This window comes from Tursiops truncatus, chromosome 12 (genome assembly GCF_011762595.2).
Source record: "Tursiops truncatus isolate mTurTru1 chromosome 12, mTurTru1.mat.Y, whole genome shotgun sequence".
NCBI lineage: Eukaryota > Metazoa > Chordata > Mammalia > Artiodactyla > Delphinidae > Tursiops > Tursiops truncatus.
In genome coordinates this window covers 57492477-57512566 of record NC_047045.1, presented here as the reverse complement: position 1 = coordinate 57512566, position 20090 = coordinate 57492477, and the positions used below count along the sequence as shown (strand labels likewise).

The 20090-nt window shown below is 41.2% G+C and overlaps 1 protein-coding gene across 1 annotated transcript in view; it reads left to right on the top strand.

The window, feature by feature from the left end:
* The first annotated feature begins 1166 nt into the window (after positions 1-1166).
* The window catches only part of SAMD3 (sterile alpha motif domain containing 3), a 47728-nt gene continuing 28804 nt past the window's right edge, over positions 1167-20090 (top strand). Inside the window, exons 1-3 of the mRNA XM_073789881.1 lie at positions 1167-1262; positions 1938-2118; positions 5003-5110. Coding sequence (XP_073645982.1) covers positions 1184-1262; positions 1938-2118; positions 5003-5110 — 368 coding nt within the window. The 5' untranslated portion in view covers positions 1167-1183. The remainder of the gene's footprint in view (positions 1263-1937; positions 2119-5002; positions 5111-20090) is intronic.

The following is a 20090-nucleotide window of genomic DNA, read 5'->3' as shown; positions in this document are numbered from 1 at the left end:
CCCAGGTCAGTTCCTGGAGCTGGGTGGTCCGGAAAGTCTCCAGGTCAGTTTCTGGAACTGGGTGGTCCGGAAAGTTTCGGTCTGATGCAACCTGTGAGTCTGATTGTATTCCCCTGCCTCGGGCCAGTTGGCCTTACATATACTAGTTGCTTTGTATACTTCTAGTATCTTTGTATACTACTTTCACTTACAGTTATTGACATACTGAATTTTCTTCACATTTTTTTTTGCGTTGTGCGGGCCTCTCACAGTTGTGGCCTCTCCCATTGCGGAGCACAGGCTCCGGACGCGCAGGCTCTGGACGCGCAGGCTCAGCGGCGCAGCCGCTCCACATGTAGGATCTTCCCGGACCGGGGCACGAACCCGTGTCCCCTGCATCGGCAGGCGGACTCTCAACCACTGCGCCACCAGGAAAGTCCTGTCTTCACATTTTGAATCTACCGACTAATGGTTTTAATCAACTCGTTAGTTTGTACAAGTTATTTTACCAATCATAATGGTGTTCAATAAAGTTCTAGAACTGAATAGAATATGTAAGAATATTATTGAAAGGAAGGAGAGAAACAGATTCTCCTGAGAATTTGGCTCCTACTTCCTAAGCTTGTTAAAGCAAAGCAATCAGAAGCAACTGCAAGCTGTCTCTCCTCCGTGGGGAGCAGCAAGGGGTTAACCAGTCTTGGTTTACTAAGTATCTGTCAGGCTTTTATCTGATCCTTCCTCCCTTCCTCCCCTGCCCACCCCTTTTGTAAATGTCAACAACTTCCTGATGAGCCTGGTAGAGGTGAATTTCACACCTTCCTTTTCTTTGTGAAGAAACTTGGGTGTTAATGGTACAGGATTGGGTACCATTGTGTGACTCTGTGGCTGTCTGTGAGTAAAGCTGAGGGATGCCCGTGGAAAAAAAGTAGGAGAAGGTGAAGACATTTGAGAAATGAGACGAGGAAATAGGTTCAGATTGGTCTCATCTTTAAAAAGAGTGTTTGTTTTATTAGCAACTTTTACATGTGTATTGGGAAAAGAATAATCTTAAAGAAGCTTAGTATTGAGAGTCTCAAAGAGTCTGGCAAAGAAAGGGCTGAGATTAGAGAGCTGATTGGTAAAAATAAAGAAATAGAACAACAGTCAGAAAGAAAAACTGAAGACTCCTGTTTTTATTCTACAGGTGTATTTACAGGCTACAGCAATGGAAACTTGGTCAGTTGATCAGGTCTGCAGTTGGTTGGTGGAGAAACACTTACGAGAGCTAGTTCATAGGTTTCAAGGTGAGTTGTTTACTTTCAAACATGTTAATTGAGCAGCCTAGATATTGAGTGTCCTGTGTTCTTGATTTTTTTTTTTTCCTAATGCATGTGAACATTGATGTGGAGTTGCTGCAGTGGGAAACTCATTTCTCTACTGACTGTAGCAGAGTTTGCATTTGACCTGGTATCCACGAGAGAATCTAGTATTTCAAAAAGATCTCAAATAAGATAAATCTTGAGTAACTTAAAATCATATTTGATATATGCATTTGATACTGCTTTTGTCTTTAAATATGCAGCTTGTGCATTTTTTTGTGCAGTTTTGCGTAGTGTTGGATTTACAAGTATGGAATGTTACCTGGTAGGTACCATGAAGAATACTTTTCCGAAAATATTTTTTCTTTATCAAAACAGTGTCTGTTAGAACGAATCGGGAGAGGGGAGGCATTAATGTGGAAGTAAAAAGTTTTTATTGTGACCTTAGGTTGTGGTACTTTCTTAGGAGCAAACATGTATTTGGAATTATGCAATATTAGTGTTCTATTTTTGTCAAAAACACAGATAATTTTATAACTGCAAAGCACAAGTTTAGATGCATCTTTTAATACCGGAGATAATTCTGCCTGCGCAGAGTGCTGTGTTTTACAGTGCTTTACCCAGCAGACAGGTAGAGACATTTTTTTTTCTTTTTCCCAGAGGAAGAAGTAAGTGGGGCCACTCTTCTAGCGCTTAATGATCGGATGGTTCAGCAACTAGTAAAGAAAATTGGGCACCAGGCTGTTCTAATGGATTTAATTAAAAAATATAAGCAGAAGAGTCAAGAACTGAAGTCCCCTGGAGAAACAGCCCCGGTCACGCAAGCAGAAGCACCGCCAGAGTAAGTGTTCAGGAATGGCTTCATTTTTGCTGTGCTTTCCTGATGATGGCTGTAGCGTGACATCTGGGGTTTAAACCTCTTTGAAAATTGTGGCCATTTGCAGATTGTGTGTGCAGTGTAACTTTTTGCAAAGTTTTATGAGTCAAGATACTTTTATTTTTAAATGCACCAGTTTTTTAAACACTTACTCCGTTTGTTAAGGAAGACCTGTAAGCCCAGAGTTCCTACATAGAAAGCTCTATAACAAGCAGTTAAACTGTACATATAACACCAGCAGAAATGAACTCCTGCAGCTTAGGTCTTAAAATTAGTGTTTGAGAAAGGCATCTTTTTCTGCTCCTTTGCTTTTCCCAAAGCTATTTGTGTATTTATTTATTTGCCAAGGATTCCTTATAGTAACTAATTTATATTCTCCTCTAGAGGCCTTCATAATATAATTTGCTAAAGACTTTTGCTGCAATGGATTTTTTAATTTCTCAAGAATATTCTTGGAGTACTGAATGCTATGATAGCATCCCACAAAAGTCATGTAGAAAAATTTGTGATGGCTTTGAGGTTTAGTGATGTTTCTGTTTGTTTTTTATCACTGACTTCTGCAATAAAAAGGAATAATAACAGGAATTATAAAATTAAAAATTGCACTTTGCAATTCTATGCCCCAGGATCATCTCCGGCATTCTGTTTTGGTTTTTCCGTATTTGAGACTTTTTGCAAGGTTTCTAAGTTTAAATAATTACTGCAGACCAATTATTAATTTTTAAAGTAAGATTATGATGTTTGGTGAAATTCATTCTAAGTTTTTACTTTAAGTTTTTCAGGTTCTATCTGCCAAACTATATATTTCTGTCTTGCTCTTTTATAAGCAATACAATGTTAGAGTGACCCGGCTTAAGTAATTTGACTTCTAGGATATTTGGGACAAGGAGGGGGATGGGTAGACTTGAAGGAATGGTCCACAGTTGGTCTGGAGGTTCTACCACTTGATTTATTTGGAGGATTTCTTCTAAACATTGTTTTGACATATCTATGTAAAAGATACGTGACTTTTGTTGAAGTGCACATTGTATGCTTTTACTCCTTTCCAGCAAAGGGAGGGTGTAAACCTCAAATAGAGCTCAAAGTAATTTCCCAGCATTCTTGGATGAGTTGGACTTTTGAGCTGGAAGTTCTCCTCAGTTGACTGGAATCTTGATATTGCCTTAGGCAGAGCTTGGAAGAAAACAGACACCCTTATTTCCACTGCAAATCAGTTTATAATGTTCTCTAGTAAATGAGAACTAACTGGACTGCCAGGAAACCCGGGCATCATTCCTGGTTCCACCACTGACTTGGATTGATTATGTTAAATGTTGACACTCCTGTTGCTTCATCTGTAGGTTGTGAAAAGTAATACAGTACTTAACTCCCTGTTAATTCACACTGATTTTAGGAGTATCACAGTCTTTGAGAAAACCTCTCCTCCTTCTCCCAGACCAAAACAGTCTTTTGCTAAATATTAAGCTTTGTTAACCTGGTTAAGAAAGCCATTTTCAAATGTAACCAAGACTTGGAACACTGGTTTTCCAGGGACCGAGTGAGGGCTTTTCACCCAGTAAATAGTTGACTCTAAGGTTTGTGTTGTCTTGCATTCAAATTAAATTATTCTGGTGCAAAATCACAATTGCAGGTGGGTTTATAGGTTATAGTTTGTTAAAATGTTTATTGGCTATATTTGCTTATTGTCAAATATATAGTCACTTGACAAATATATTGTCCTATGGGAATCATGATAATAGAAAAAGGTATGAGAATATGCTATTTATTTAATATGCTACTTAATTAAACCCTTTTAGGAAGTGCTTAATAAAGGTAGGAAACTTGGCGTAGTAAAAAGAACCCTGAAGCTAGGTATTAAAACACTTGATTTTAAATCCCTGTTCTGATATTAGCTAGTCATCTAAACTTGGAGATTTGCTTGACTTTTCTTAGTTTTAACTGTAAAATGAAGTGAGTAGAATAAATGATGCTTAAGACTCCTCCTTCTAAATGGTTTATAAAATGGCATTCTAGATCAGAGACTGCAGATGGGTTTCAACTTGCATGTAAATTTCATTTAATGGCTAATGGCTGCCTGGTATGTTATTTCGAAAAAAACTTTACAGGCCACATCTGGACAGGCTATTTGGCATCCTATTCAGACTTAGGCAAATGATAGGAATATGTAATAGGTAGGAGTATCTGCAGTTGCTTTTTGGTGTCGTTCTTGTTGAAGCTGGTAGAAAAATCACTGGACAGGAAGTTGGAAAGTTGGAAGTTGGAAAACTGAGCTCAACTGGTGCTGCTACTGAGTAGTTTGCAGTGGTGAGCAAGTTGTTTTCCTTTCAGGGCTTTAGTCGTATCACTTAGAAAATGAGGGTGTTAGTGAAGTGTGGTTCAAAGATCATGAAATTTTACAGATAATAAAAGGTCCCCCAAAATGACAGGGAATAGAGAAAGGATCTGACATAGAGTTCATTTTTTTCTCTTTTTTTTTTTGCCAAATAAGAATATTAACCAATAAAAGTACATTCTGTCATCATTATTATTTCATAAAGGAAAGGATTATCGTAACACCATTTATAAATGTGACGGATTGGTGAAAACAGCACTGTGAACTGGCATTGTCTCTCTCCTGGCATGTATGAACTGAGTGAGATGACCTCAGAGGATTTCTCTTTCAGTTCTCTTAGTCAGGATTCTAAAGTGGAGCTTAACAGTGGACACACACACACACACACACACACATACACACAAAAGTGGACACAGATCGTAGTGTTTCTACGGGCTGACTCCTACTCTCTGTGAAAGCAGTAGTTGTGACCCCTGTTGAATAGCCCCTGACCCACCTTTTCTTTCTTGGTGACAGGGATGAACAGTCCTCCAGTCCAGCCAGTCGTGGGGAGCAGATGCCATCTTTCTATCCAGTTGAAAACCATAATAATGATCTGATTGACCAAAGAGTACTGAAACAGAGGTGGGATTGACAACTTCTAAACACTTGAAATCCAAATGATAATATTTGCCTATATTTTTACGAGGTTTCGTGTGTTTAAATGTATTTCTGAGTGGAAGCTATTTGTTTTTCTGGAAGGGATTTTTGTAAATCAAGTGATGAAGATATTTGGTAAGAGATGAAGGTTAAACTTTTTGATCTTCACATTGAAAAAGTAAAGTTTTGAGATGATATCATGCATCTTTCAATTACACGTTGTTAAGGAAAAAGATGATTTCTCTGCCCTACGCTGTCCGGAGTGATTGGCAGTAGCCACAAAGATGGAATTTATTCAGTAAATAGTGTCCTATAGAATATGCCTTTTGTGGAGTCTGTTTCGGATTTGAATTTTGTAGTTGGTGTCTTAACTCGACGGCTCCTGATGGAAGCACTGCTTTGGTAAACATTTCCTCATATTCCTACACTGGGATTTTGGGCTGTAGTATTTCAATATACGGGCTATGCTGGAACAGAGGAAAACTATAGACCTAGACAACCAGACCCAGAAATGTAGCGCTCAGACAAAGTTCTGAGGGGGACTGTAGGTAAGATACGGTCCGAGAGTCATGGTGGCCTATACAGCATTTTCCAGCCACCTGGCCTGTGCAGTTCATGCATCACTCGTGATACCTATTGTTTGCAGCAGCTGATGAGCAAATGCTTTTTGTTAAATGTACTGTCACTGAAAGGAGAGATGTCAGCTGCCGTAGAAGAATAGTCAGGCAACAGTCAAGCCAGGGTGTGGTCCTTTATAGTTTATCATTTCGTTTAGCCCACGCAGAAGTCCTGCAAGGTGGGCAATATTCTCTTTTATGTGAATGAGTTAAACTGAGATTTAGAGAAGTCAAGGGGCCTCTAGCTAGGTTCCCCAAATGGGCTGTTCTCACCTCAGCACAGAATCTACCGCCATCAGTGTGGGAGCTCAGGGGACCAAAGGCGGCAGCAGCCTCAGCCCCTGGCTGCCTGCCCCCAGAGGCCCCGTGAGTGCAGGAAACACCGCACCTTTGATCAGGAGCTCTTGCAAATGGGCTTCAGCTCTGGGCGTCCCCTCTGTTCTCTTTCTCTCTCCACCACCTTCAACCTCGCACTCTCACCCCCGGGCTCAAAGTCTCCAGCTGCCCAAGATGTCCCAGTGTTAGGGTCCATCTTCCTCCGTGCCGTTGGTTCCCATTTGGGGTGGTGAGCAAGGAGGTAGAGGGCGATGTCCTACGTGGTCTTCCTGGTCTGAACTATGGTTCAGAAGATGTAAATACATTTCAGTGGTGGCTTCATTCACCTCCTTTCTACTCATGGCTGCTTGCTGGTCCCAAGTGCTGTCTGTGACGTGGATCCAGGTGTGCAGAGTCAGCCACGTGTCCTCAGCGACCCCTTCAGGAAGCTGTCCAAAGCAGCCGGGCCTTCTCTGACTGTCCTGCAGAGACGGGAGGAGTGATGATTCGTCCCAGTGGTCCAGCCCTAACACCGCTGTGAATCAGCATCCAAACAGCAAAACAGGAATCATGAACACAGTGCATGCCTCATGGTGCTTCTGTGAGGACCATTACCTAAAAACAGATAATACCTGCTCGGTGCTAAGCACAGTGGGAGCACCTGGAAAGCACTCAGTGTACCGCCATCTACACAGCACTCCTCCAGGCAGTAATCCCACTTGCCTGAGGACTTCTTTCCTCTCCCTGCTGCTGCCTGTGGGAAATGAGGATGCCACCTTCTACAAGTTCTCTAGGTCGTTTCTCTTCCTCAGCCCTCTGATGGTGTTCCGTTCTCATACGGTCCTGCGATGCTGGCCAGGCAGGGTTATTATTCCCCTTTTTTTCACGAGGCTGATCAAAGACACAGCCTGTGCTTCAGGGTATTTCTCATTCTTTATAGTGTCTGGCATGGAAAAAAACAGAATTGGGTTAGAAATGGAGAGAAGTAAGAGGGTTTGGAAACCAGAGCCAATACTCTGGGATCTTTCTTCTAATCCTAAAGTCTCTCCTAATCTATATGACCCCCTTCTACCCATCACTATCCACAAGCACCGCAGAGTTAAACATGCCCAGAAATGAGCTCATGTCCCTCGCCTTAGCATATATATATAGGCGTAAGAAATGCAAATGTACGCAAACCCAGTGCCCTGGGTACAGAAGCACTGGGGCGAGAAAGCCGGGGGTGAAGCCGTCCCGCCTCTCACGGATCCACACGATGGCTGTCTCCGTCTCCCTTCTGCCTTCCTCACCTGCTTCAGTCCCTTGCTTCTTCCCGTGAGGATGGGTTACCCTACTACTCATGGCTGCTCTGCCCCGTTCAGACTGGCTGGCCATAGCACTGCCTCCAGAGGAAGTTCTCCCTGAAAACAGCGCAGGTCGTTCCAGCCAACAGACTCAGCCTTTCAGTGTTGCTTAGTTCAGCATCTGGGGAAGAGGACCTGAGGGGTCTGTTGTGGATCAGATGTCCCCTCCTGGGCAATCAGCTATGTGTGGGCAGATGAGGACAAGGCAGGGGAACCTGTTTTAAATATTTTCACTGCGGTCCTGCCCTTTGTCCAGGGCTGCGGAATGGAGCGGGACAGAAGATTCTCTCCCTTCCCAAGTCCTATCTCACACAGTGGCTCCATCATCCAGCCGTGTGAGTTAAAAATCACTGGAGTCGAGCTTCCCTGGTGGCGCAGTGGTTGAGAGTCCGCCTGCCGATGCAGGGGACACGGGTTCGTGCCCCGGTCCGGGAAGATCCCACGTGTCGCAGAGCGGCTGGGCCCGTGAGCCATGTGGCCGCTGAGCCTGCGCGTCCGGAGCCTGTGCTCCGCAACGGGAGAGGCCACAACAGTGAGAGGCCCGCGTACCACAAAAAAAAAAAAAAAAAAAAAAAAAAAATCACTGGAGCCTCCCTTGATCCCCTCGTCCTGCCCTTCTGCCTAGGGTGCTATTCATTCAACAGGTGTTGATTAAGAGCCTATTGCATGGCTCCTGGGTCAGGCTGTATTGTTCCCTTCCCTTCCCTACCTGCTCATTTTTGAAGACTCTGCGCAAAATCCCTCTTTTGGAAGGAAGCCCCTCCATTGATATTCCAGGTCAGGCAAGGAGCTCTTCTATCCTCTACGTTTCTCTTGCTTCCCTTGTAAAACTAGATAATGGAATTGATCACTTTAAAGTTTGTATTCCTTCCTTAGAAGCACCTCCTGGGCAAAGACCATACCCTTTTGTCCTTGTAAACACAGCATTTGGCGTAGTTCCTGACACACAGGGGCTAAATAGGCGTTTTTAATTGAAAGGAGGATGCATGTTCCAGTGAAAGACTGAACGTATCTTCATGGGACAGGATAAATACTTGAATAGCATCAATTTCTTTTTAGACCTTTCTGATACAATTCCTGCTGAATATGCTAATTTTTTAAGCAGAATTAAACTCCAGGAGTTTATGCCACTCACACATAACAGGCTAGAAAGCTGATGGTTGGCTACTGCTTGCACGAGGCAGGGAGGGATGGTGGACCAAGTGCCAGCTTTGGGGTCTCACACACCTGGGTGGGAATCCCGACTCTTCACTTTTCTCCAGGTGGTCTCTGAACAGTGTGTGATGGGGACACCCACCTGCTCGTGAGATGACAATTAAGGTACCTGGCAGCTGTTATCACACCTTACAAGGTGGCCGTCATCATTCTTGTGATATTTTTTCCCAAGTTCCCTAAAATGAACATGTGTTTTCCATCCAGATTATTTGCAGACAAGAAGTCAAAGAAGGCTCTAGAGGCAGGACATTCACGTGACTTTGGCCCTTGAAAAGATGTGCGTGTCCCAGTGGATGAATTCCGAGTCCCAAGGAAACACTACGGTGCTGTGACCTAGTGCCGTTTTCTTTGGTGATAGGTGGTCCCGTGCTCTTTACTGAATTGCTTAAATGCCCTTTCTTGATGGAAGGCTTATAAGGTCCCATCCTCAGCATGTGTTGGCAGTCCTTTAGAAGGACTTTCTTTCCATGCTATGCTTCATTTTTCCTCTACACTATTTGAAATTGATTGCTCCCCTTTTAGTACCTAGTAAGGCATGAAATCAGATAAATGTAGAGGTAGAGGTTTCCTAAGTGTCACTTTAAAAACACTTGGCTTGAACTTTAAATACATGCATGCAGAGATTTTGCTTCAGCCTTTGGGTGTAATTACAAATAAGTCACAGTTTCACTCCTATTTAAACATTATTTTAAGGATGATTTTTTTCTGGGTCTGGCTACTGCTGTAAGATGCTGTGGAGTGGTTTTACCCGCCCGCCTATGCTCAGGAGGGAGAATGTCAGTGGGTCCGCATTTAATGTATCGTTTGTAGTCACTGCCACACACACAGCTCAGATAAGGGGCAGCACGTCTTCTCCAGCACGTGGTAACAAAGGGAGGTTCAGTGAATTGCACCAAAGACAACACAGGTGATAAATTGTCACATTTAGATGCTGAATCCCAGGTCCGTGAAACAACAAGGATCCCTCAGAGTGAAGTGCAGGATCCCACATCTCCTACCCCACAGGTGTATAGAACACCCCACACCTAAGGGTTGTGTGTTTGGAAGTGTTATATTGTAACTCTAGTCCTTGATTGGAGATTCCCAGTGTACATTAACATAGTAAATGCTATGAGGAGTCCTACAGTAAGAAAACCCCTTTCACTGTGTCTGGCCCAGAATTCTTTATTTGTGTAACAACTGTTAGCATTACAGGAAACACCTTAGGAAATACCGACTTAAAGCTGTCTTACTTAAGTCAGGATTCATTCATTCATTCCATAGTAGATACTTACTGAGTGCTTACTCTGTGCCAGGCAGTGGTAGACACAGAGGGTACAGGGGTGAGCAGAGCAGACCAAGCCTCCCAGCTCACAGAGTTCACGTTCACGTTCTAATGGTGGGGGGAATAACAAATACATATGATATTGCATTGTAAATATGTTTAAGTGCTATGAAGGCCGATAATGCCAAGAAAAAAGGGGGGGGGATAGAGAGTGATCAGTGTGTGTTTGTGCATATGTGTGTGTTAGCTACAGGAGGGTTCTATTTCAGATGGGGTTTTCAGTTAAGTCCTTCAACTTTGACTAAGTAATGCTTGAGCAGAGACTCAAATGAAATGAGCTAGAACCGAAATTTCCTTCAGTGGAAGATATCTGTGGACCCAGCCAAACAGCAATTACAAAATCAGGGACAGTTGGGCTGACATGACTGTTAAATAACTCTCTGACTGCTGCCCATTCCCATTAAATCTAATGGGACGTCTTCGGAGAGATCAAAATAAGCTGGATTTCTAGTCTCTTTTTCCCTTTCGTTCAGTCCAAAAGTTACTAAATATATCCCATGAGCTAGGTATTATATAGACAGTGGGTGAAGCGGGGGCAATTTTATCCTTGCCTAGGGGAACTCAGAGTCTGACAAGAAAGATACATAAGTTAATAACTGCGATATTGAGAAAGAGATGCAGAAATAGATATGCACAGGGTACAGAAAAAGCACAGAAGAAGGATAAATAAGACTTTCAGGGAAGTGAGTATGGAGAAGGCCCCTGGGGGAAGTCTGCACAAAAACTGAGGGAGGATTTTGAAACATGATTAGAATTGCATCTGAAGGAAGATGGAGCAAGATAAGCAAAGGACATTCACAGCAAAGCAAACAGGATGTGCAAAGGTACAGGCACCTGAAACGGAATAGGGCATTCTATTTGGAATAAGTATTTTTGGAATGTGAGAGACAGAGGCAGAGGAAATGGACTTTCTGGGAATGATGAGAGGTGCTGTTAGGGAGGTAAGGAACCTCAGTGCTGTGTCAATGGACAAGACAGTGCTTTTTAGCTGTGACTGTACATTAGATTCTCCTGGAGGACTTAAGCAAAATATAGCAGGGCCCTAGACCAGTGTTCCTCAAACTCAAAGGTAATTAAAGGCTACCTAGGAATCTTATTAAAATGCAGATTCTAACTTAGTAGGTCGGGGTGGGCCTCAAGATTCAGCATTTCTAACAGACCCCCTAAGAAATGCCAAGCTGTCCTAGGACTACCCTGTGTAGTAGTAGCAAGTCATTTCTGGAGGTGTACAATAGACTGGATGCTTGTGTCCCTCCAAAATTCTTATGTTGAAACCCTAATCCCAATATGATGGTATTTGGAGGGAGAGGACTTCTGGGAGGTAATTAGGTCATGAAAGTGGACCCCTCTTGGATGGGATTAGTGTCATTATAAGAAGAGTCCAGAAAGCTAGCTAGCTCTCTTTCTGGCACATGAGGACACAGCAAGAAGACAGCCTTCTGTAAACCTGGAAGAGGGCATTTATCAAGAACCCAGCTTTGCTGTCACCCTCATCTGGAACATCCAGCCTCCATAACTGTGGGAAATTAATGTTTATGGCTTAAGCTGCCCAGTTTAATGGTAATCTGGTATAAATCAAGTTACTTGAATCCTTACAAATAGGAAACTTTTATTTTTATGATGCTACATAGTGGAGGAACTGGCAAGCCACAGCCTAGGTGACACACAGTTGGGAGAAGACTGTCAGTCTTTCTTTTTTTTTTTTTTTCCATGAGGCACATAAAACCAGCACTCTGGGCCAGATTTGAGAAGTGAATTTTACACCTCCATCTCCGTTTAGAAGATGCTCTGAGGATGTATGCTGTTCACTGTGAGATCAGGATTCAAAATCTAGTAGTATACAGGTGGATTAATAAAAAGCTGCCCTAGATCCATTCAACCCTGAACTACCAGATTTTGATAAATCCGAACTACAAAATAGTAGTACTCAACCATTTTGCAACAACTGTGTAGGTAGTGTCTCATTAATTTTTCTTTTCATGAATGAGGAATTAAAAAGAAAGAGGGACTCAGACATGATAGCTCCATGAGATCTGTTTTTGTGACTCTGATGCTAATAAGTGTAAATATTGAGGGTAAAGGCCAGAAGTTTCTGGGTCTTTGTCCATCTCTCAATACCAAGAAGAATTGGGGAATAGGAAGAAATAAAAGATTTATGTATTTTATGCTTCTTTGCTTGATTAGTCAGGGCCCAAAAAGTTCCTGGGGTCTTGAATCTCGCACTGGCAAGCAGGGACCAGGAGGATTTGAGAGGTGCCTGTTTGTGCCACAGCAGAGTGCCTGATGCCGTCCACATCTTTACCTCTACTTTGTGCCTGATTATGTGTTCACACATGCCTTTCAGAAACTAAATTCTTCTGGAAGTCTCATAGATTAAATAGCAGCTGTGATAGCCCAGAGCTGTAAAACATAAATTAAAAGCAATCATCAAAATGCTGAGAATGAGGAGCTAACATTGTCTGAAGTAGTGGTCGTTACCATCAGTTGCAGCAAGAAAGCAGCATTTCCTTCATGGTCCTTGCATGTCTTGCAGTGACATTGTTCACTATTTTCAGAGATGGCGTCTCACCCTGCTCATTGGCATGTATCTCTTTACTGGGCTTTTCAGAACTTCTTGTTTACTTTGTTTCCTTAGCAGTGGAAAGTCTTGCCTAGGTAAAGCAAAGCAGGTAATCCTCAGAGTACTGGCATCAGAACACAGAAGCAATATTTCTGTTTAACTTTGTAGTTTGGTGAAATTTGGTCCCTCTTTTGAAGATATGTATGATGAGGTCCTTTTCTGTCCTATGGTAAGATGATAGCAAGTTCTTTAAACAAATGTCTAAGCCTCCTGTAGCTTCCTTTCTCTTCTTCTATGTTCCTAAAACACTGAAACTTTTAGATGTTGCTGTGGTTACATGCCATTTAGTTCCAGAGTTGATAATATAAAAACTGGGCATCCCAATATATACCATTTTCAGTGTATGAAGTCTGCAAGCTTGGGTGTGGAAAAGAATAAAATGAATGTAGGCTTGTGGAACACGGTCTTTCAATTAGGTCCCTGGAGAGCATGGTATTTGTCGCTGCTTTCTCTTCCAGGGGTGGGAGTACTACTGCTGATGGTAGTGGTACTTTAGATGTGAAGACTCAGACCAGTAGCAAGAAAGGCTGTTCTTCACAGCAAAGTCCTCACTTGTCTCTTGTCCTTCTTCCTTGAGGACCAGAAAGCAATACCATTTTACAAGACTAGAAAAGCATCACAATCCCTCAAGATAACAGATTATCTCCAAGCTGGGGCCGCTAGAAAAAGGTGTCATTTGTTACCTAAATTCTAGGAAAGCAGGCATGATTCATAACGACTCCAAAAGTCAACCAGAAGTCAGTTGAGTGTGATGTGAACTCTGCCCTTTGTTCTGTAAAGAATCCACATGCGATGCAGCTGAAGCCTGGTGAGAAACTGAGAAAACATCTTTGGGACGTTTTTTTCGGTGGTGTTTGATCATTTTGTAATTCTCAACAGCCACAGTCTAATTCCTAGGTACGCTTTGTGTATACAGAGGACTCTACTCCAATCCCTAGATCTGCCTGTCTTGCATTTGGGTCCCACTGGTTTTCATATCTCAAACTTCTGGACTTGGTGATGTTAAATGTTACATTTAATGTTTTATATCTCTCTCAAATGTTCCTGAAACTTTCTACAACATTTTTGTTACAAACTGTTCCACTCAACAATGACACAGGGAAATCAAAACAGATAAGGAGCCCAGACATAAGATGACTACTCACAGGGCCAGTGTTGGACCAGGCCACGTGGGAGATTCAGACAAGAAAGACCACACACGAGGCAGGAGAGTGGGGAAGAGAATCCACCTGGGGACGGGGCTAAGACGAGCCTAGAAGATCGAGGGAAACTTAGGGCATTGGGGTGAGAGAAACAACTGCTAAACATGCATAGTGTGGCCTGGAGACTTAGTAGGCTTGAACCTCGGCTGGATCTCAGAACTCACATTGGATACTAGCTGATAATAAAACGGCACACAAAATTGGACCATATTATGAATTGTCCTAATTATTAAGTAAGCTATGAAACTGGAGATAAAACAAGTAATCCCTACCCTCATGTATGTCTCTTCTGCTCCCTGCCATGGCTGAACATCTGCCTTCCGTACATTGAGATTTTTTCTTAGGAGAGCTGGAGTTCCACTGGCCCTGTTCTGCACAGGGCCATCTTCTTTATCCTAGGCGAGCCCCATATTGTCTGTTCCTTGCGAGTAAAATAATTAGGTGAATTTTCTTGCTTATTAAGATTAAAGAAAGTTTTTCTAGTCAATGACTTTTTTTTTTCTAACATCTATATTGGAGTATAATTGCTGTACAGTGTTGTGTTAGTTTCTGCTGTACAACAAATTGATTCAGCTAAATGAATGCGTATATCCCCATATCCCCTCCCTACTGTGTCTCCCTCCCACCCTCCCCATCCCACCCCTCCAGGTGTTCGCAAAGCACCGAGCTGATCTCCCTATGCTATATGGCTGCTTCCCACTAACCATCTATTTTACATTTGGTAGTATATATAAGTCCATGCCACTCCCTCACTTCGTCCCAGCTTACCCTTCCCCCTCCCCGTGTCCTCAAGTCCATTCTCTATGTCTGCATCTTTATTTCTGTCCTGCCCCTAGGTTCTTCAGAACCATTTTTTTTTTTGAGATTCCATATGTAGGTTACCATAAAGTATTTGTTTTTCTCTTTCTGCCTTACTTCATTTAGTATGACAGACTCTAAGTCCATCTATCTCACTACAAATAACTCAATTTCATTTCCTTTTATGGCTGAGTAATATTCCATTGTATATATGTGCCACATCTTCTTTATCCATTCATCTGTCGATGGACACTTAGGTTACTTCCATGTCCTGGCTATTGTAAATGGAGCTGAAGTGAACATTGTGATACATGACTCTTTTTGAATTATGGTTTTCTCAGGGTATATGCCCAGTAGTGGGATTGCTGGGTCATATGGTAGTTCTATTTTTTATTTTTGTTTGTTTTTTTTTGCGGTACGCGGGCCTCTCACCGTTGTGGCCTCTCCCGTTGCAGAGCACAGGCTCTGGACGCGCAGGCTCAGTGGCCATGGCTCACGGGCCCAGCCTCTCCGCGGCATGTGGGATCTTCCCGGACCGGGGCACGAACCCGTGTCCCCTGCATCGGCAGGCGGATTCTCAACCACTGCGCCACCAGGGGAGCCCTATTTTTAGTTTTTTAAGGAACCTCCATACTGTTCTCCATAGTGGCTATGTCAATTTACATTCCCACAAACAGTGCAAGAGGGTTCCCTTTTCTCACACCCTCTCCAGCATTTATTGTTTGTAGAGTTTTTGATGATGGCCATTCTGACTGGTGTGAGGTGACACCTCATTGTAGATTTGATTTGCATTTCTCTAATGATTAGTGATGTTGAGCATCCTTTCATGTGTTTGTTGGCAATCTGTATATCTTCTATGGAGAAATGTCTATTTAGGTCTTCTGCCCATTTTAGGATTGGGTTGTTTGTTTTTTTGATATTGAGATGCATGAGCTGCTTGTAAATTTTGGAGATTAATCCTTTGTCAGTTGCTTCATTTGAAAATATTTTCTCCCATTCTGAGAGTTGTCTTTTCGTCTTGTTTATGGTTTCCTTTGCTGTGCAAAAGCTTTTAAGTTTCATTAGGTCCCATTTGTTTATTTTTGTTTTTATTTCCATTTCTCTAGGAGGTGAGTCAAAAAGGATCTTGCTGTGATTTATGTCATAGTGTGTTCTGCCTATGTTTTCCTCTAAGAGTTTTATGGTATCTGGCCTTACATTTAAGTCTTTAGTCCATTTTGAGTTTATTTTTGTGTATGATGTTAGGGAGTGATCTAATTCCATTCTTTTACATGTAGCTGTCCAGTTTTCCCAGCACCACTTATTGAAGACGCTGTCTTTTCTCCATTGTATATTCTTACCTCTATATCAAATATAAGGTGACCATATGTGCATGGGTTTATCTCTGGGCTTTCTCTCCTGTTCCATTGATCTATATTTCTGTTTTTGTGCCAGTACCATACTGTCTTGATTACTGTAGCTTTGCAGTATAGTCTGAAGTCAGGGAGCCTAATTCTTCAGGCTCTGTTTTTCTTTCTCAAGATTGCTTTGGCTATTCGGGGTCTTTTGTGTTTCCATACAAATTGTGAAATTTTTTGTTCTAGTTCTGTGAAAAATGCCATTGGTAATTTGATAGGGATTGCATTGAAGGTGTAGATTGCTTTGGGTAGTATAGTCATTTTCACAATGTTGATTCTTCCAGTCCAAGAACATGGTATATCTCTCCATGTGTTTGTATCATCTTTAATTTCTTTCATCAGTGTCTTATAGTTTTCTGCATACAGGTCTTTTGTCTCACTAGGTAGGTTTATTCCTAGGTATTTTATTCTTTTTGTTGCAGTGGTAAATTGGAGTGCTTCCTTAATTTCTCTTTCACATCTTTCATCAGTAGCGTATAGGAATGCAAGAGATTTCTGTGCAATTAATTTTGTATCCTGCTACTTTACCAATTTCATTGATTAGCTCTAGTAGTTTTCTGGTAGAGTCTTTAGGATTCTCTATGTGTAGTATCCTGTCATCTACAAACAGTGACAGTTTTACTTCTTTTCTGATTTGGATTCCTTTTATTTCTTTTACTTCTCTGATGGCTGTGGGTAAAACTTCCAAAACTATGTTGAATAATAGTGGTGAGAGTGGGCAACCTTGTCATGTTCCTGGTCTAGTGGAAATGGTTTCAGTTTTTCACCATTGAGAATGATGTTGGCTGTGGGTTTGTCACATATGACCTTTATTATTTTGAGGTAAGTTCCCTCTATGCCTACTTTCTGGAGGGTTTTTATCATAAATGGGTGTTAAATTTTGTCAAAAGCTTTTTCTGCATCTATTGAGCTGATCGTATGGTTTTTATCCTTCAGTTTGTTAATATGGTGTATCACATTGATTGATTTGCATATATTGAAGAATCCTTGCATTCCTGGGATAAACCCCACTTGATCATGGTGTATGATCCTTTTAATGTGCTGTTGGATTCTGTTTGCTAGTATTTTGTTGAGGATTTTTGCATCTATGTTCATCAGTGACATAGGCCTGTAGTTTTCTTTCTTTGTGACATCTTTGTCTGGTTTTGGTATCAGGGTGATGGTGGCCTCGTAGAATGAGCTTGGGAGTGTTCCTCCCTCTGCCATATTTTGGGAAGAGTTTGAGAAGGATAGGTGTTAGCTCTTCTCTAAATGTTGGATAGAATTCTTCTGTGAAGCCATCTGGTCCTGAGCTTTTGTTTGTTGGAAGATTTTTAATCACAGTTTCAATTTCACTGCTTGTGATTGGTCTGTTTATATTTTCTATTTCTTCCTGGTTCAGTCTCAGAAGGTTGTGCTTTTCTAATAATTTGTCCATTTCTTCCAGGTTGTCCATTTGATTGGCATATAGCTGCTTGTAGTTATCTCTCATGATCCTTGTATTTCTGCAGTGTCAGTTGTACTTCTTTTTCATTTCTAATTCTATTGATTTGAGTCTTCTCCCTTTTTTTCTTGATAAGTCTGGCTAATGGTTTATCAATTTTGTTTATCATCTCAAAGAACGAGTTTTCAGTTTGTTTCTTTCATTTCTTTTTCATTTATTTCTGATCTGATCTTTATGATTTCTTTCCTTCTGCTAACTTTGGGGTTTTTTTGTTCTTCTTTCTGTAATTGCTTTAGGTGTAAGGTTAGGTTGTTTATTTGAGGTGTTTCTTGTTTCTTGAGGTAGGATTGTATTGTTATAAAGTTCCCTCTTAGAACTGCTTTTGCTGCATCCCATAGGTTTTGGGTCATCGTGTTTTCACTGTCCTTTGTTTCTAGGTATTTTTTGATTTCCTCTTTGATTTCTTCGGTGATCTCTTGGTTATTTAGTAGTGCATTGTTTAGCCTCCATGTATTTGTATTTTTTACAGTTTTTTTCCTTTAATTGATATCTAGTCTCATAGCGTTGTGGTCGGAAAGGATGATTGATATGATTTCAATTTTCTTAAATTTACCAAGGCTTGATTTGTGACCCAAGATATGATCTATCCTGGAAAATGTTCCATGAACACTTGAGAAGAAAGTGTATTCTGTTGTTTTTGGATGGAATGTCCTATAAATATCAATTAAGTCCATCTTCTTTAATGTGTCATTTAAAGCTTGTGTTTCCTTATTTATTTTCATTTTGGATGATCTGTCCATTGGTGAAAGTGGGGTGTTAAAGTCTCCTACTATTATTGTGTTACTGTCAGTTTCCCCTTTTATGGCTGTTAGCATTTGCCTTATGTACTGAGGTGCTCCTATGTTGGGTGCATAAATATTGACAGTTGTTATATCTTCCTCTTGATCCCTTGATCATCATGTAGTGTCCTTCTTTGTCTCTTGTAATAGTCTTTACTTTAAAGTGTATTTTGTCTGATATGAGAATTGCTACTCCAGCTTTCTTTTGATTTCCATTTGCATGGAATATCTTTTCCCATCCCCTCCCTTTCAGTCTGTATGTGTCCCTAGGTGTGAAGTGGGTCTCTTGTAGACAGCATATGTACAGGTCTTGTTTTTGTGTCCATTCAGCCAGTCTATGTCTTTTGATTGGAACATTTAATCCATTTACGTTTAAGTTAATTCTCGATATATATGTTCCTATTACCATTTTCTTGTTTTGGGTTTGTTATTGCAGGTCTTTTCCTTCTCTTGTGTTTCTGGCCTGGAGAAATTCCTTTAGCATTTGTTGTAAAGCTGGTTTGGTGGTGCTGAATTCTCTTAACTTTTGCTTGTCTGTAAAGCTTTTGATTTCTCTGTCAAATCTGAATGAGATCCTTGCTGGGTAGAGTAATCTTGGTTGTAGGTTTTTATGTTTCATCACTTTAAATAGGTCCTGCCACTCCCTTCTGGCTTGCAGAGCTTCTGCTGAAAGATCAGCTGTTAACCTTATGGGGATTCCCTTGTATGGTATTTGTTGTTTTTCCCTTGCTGCTTTCAATATTTTTCTTTGTATTTAATTTTTGATAGTTTGATTAATATGTGTCTTGTCTTGTTTCTCTTTGGGTTTATCCTGTATGGTACTCTCTGTGCTTCCTGGACTTGGTTGACAATTTCCTTTCCCATGTTAGGGAGGTTTTCGACTATAATCTCTTCAAATATTTTCTCAGACCCTTTCTTTAACTCTTCTTCTGGGACCCCATAATTCGAATGTTAGTGCGTTTAATGTTGTCCCAGAGTCTCTGAGACTGTCCTCCATTCTTTTTATTCTTTTCTCTTTATTCTTCACCCTGGCAGTTATTTCCACCATTTTATCTTCCAGCTCACTTATGCATTCTTCTGTCTCAGTTATTGTATTATTGATACCTTCTAGAGTATTTTTAATTTCAGTAATTGTGTTGTTCCTCACTGTTTGCTCTTCAGTTGTTCTAGATCCTTGTTAAATGTTTCCTGTATTTTCTCCATTCTGTTTCCATGATTTTGGATCATCTTTATTATCATTACTCTGAATTCTTTTGCAGGTAGGTTGCCTATTTTGTCTTCATTTATTTGGTCTTGTAGGTTTTTACCTTGCTCCTTCATCTGTTACAAATTTTTTTGTCATTTCATTTTTTTTTTTTTTTTGATGGGTGGTACTGTATTCCTTTCTTACTGCTTGTTTGGCCTGAGACGTCCAGCACTGGAGTTTGCAGGCAGTTGGATAGAGCCGGGTCTTGGTGCTGAGATGAGGACCTCCATGAGGCCTCACTCTGATATTCCCTGGGGTCTGAGGTTCTCTGTTAGGCCAGCAGTTTGGACTCGGAGCTCCCACCACAGGAGCTCGGGCCCAACCTCTGGCCTGGGAACCAAGATCCTGCAAGCTTCCTGGCATGGTTAAAAAAAAAAAAAAAAAGGGAAGAATGAAAGAAAAAAAGGACCAGTGCAATATCAAAGAATAAAAATAAAATAAAATTAGAAAGATAAAAGATATATCAGGAAAAATAAAACTATAATTGAAACAACTACAACAAGGTAAAATAAAACCACAACAGAAAAAAGGAAAAAAATAAAATAAAAAAGGTGTGTGTGTGGGGGGGCAGGGAACAAGCCAAAAGGAGAGATCACTAACAAAGTAAAAAGAATAAAATAAAATTA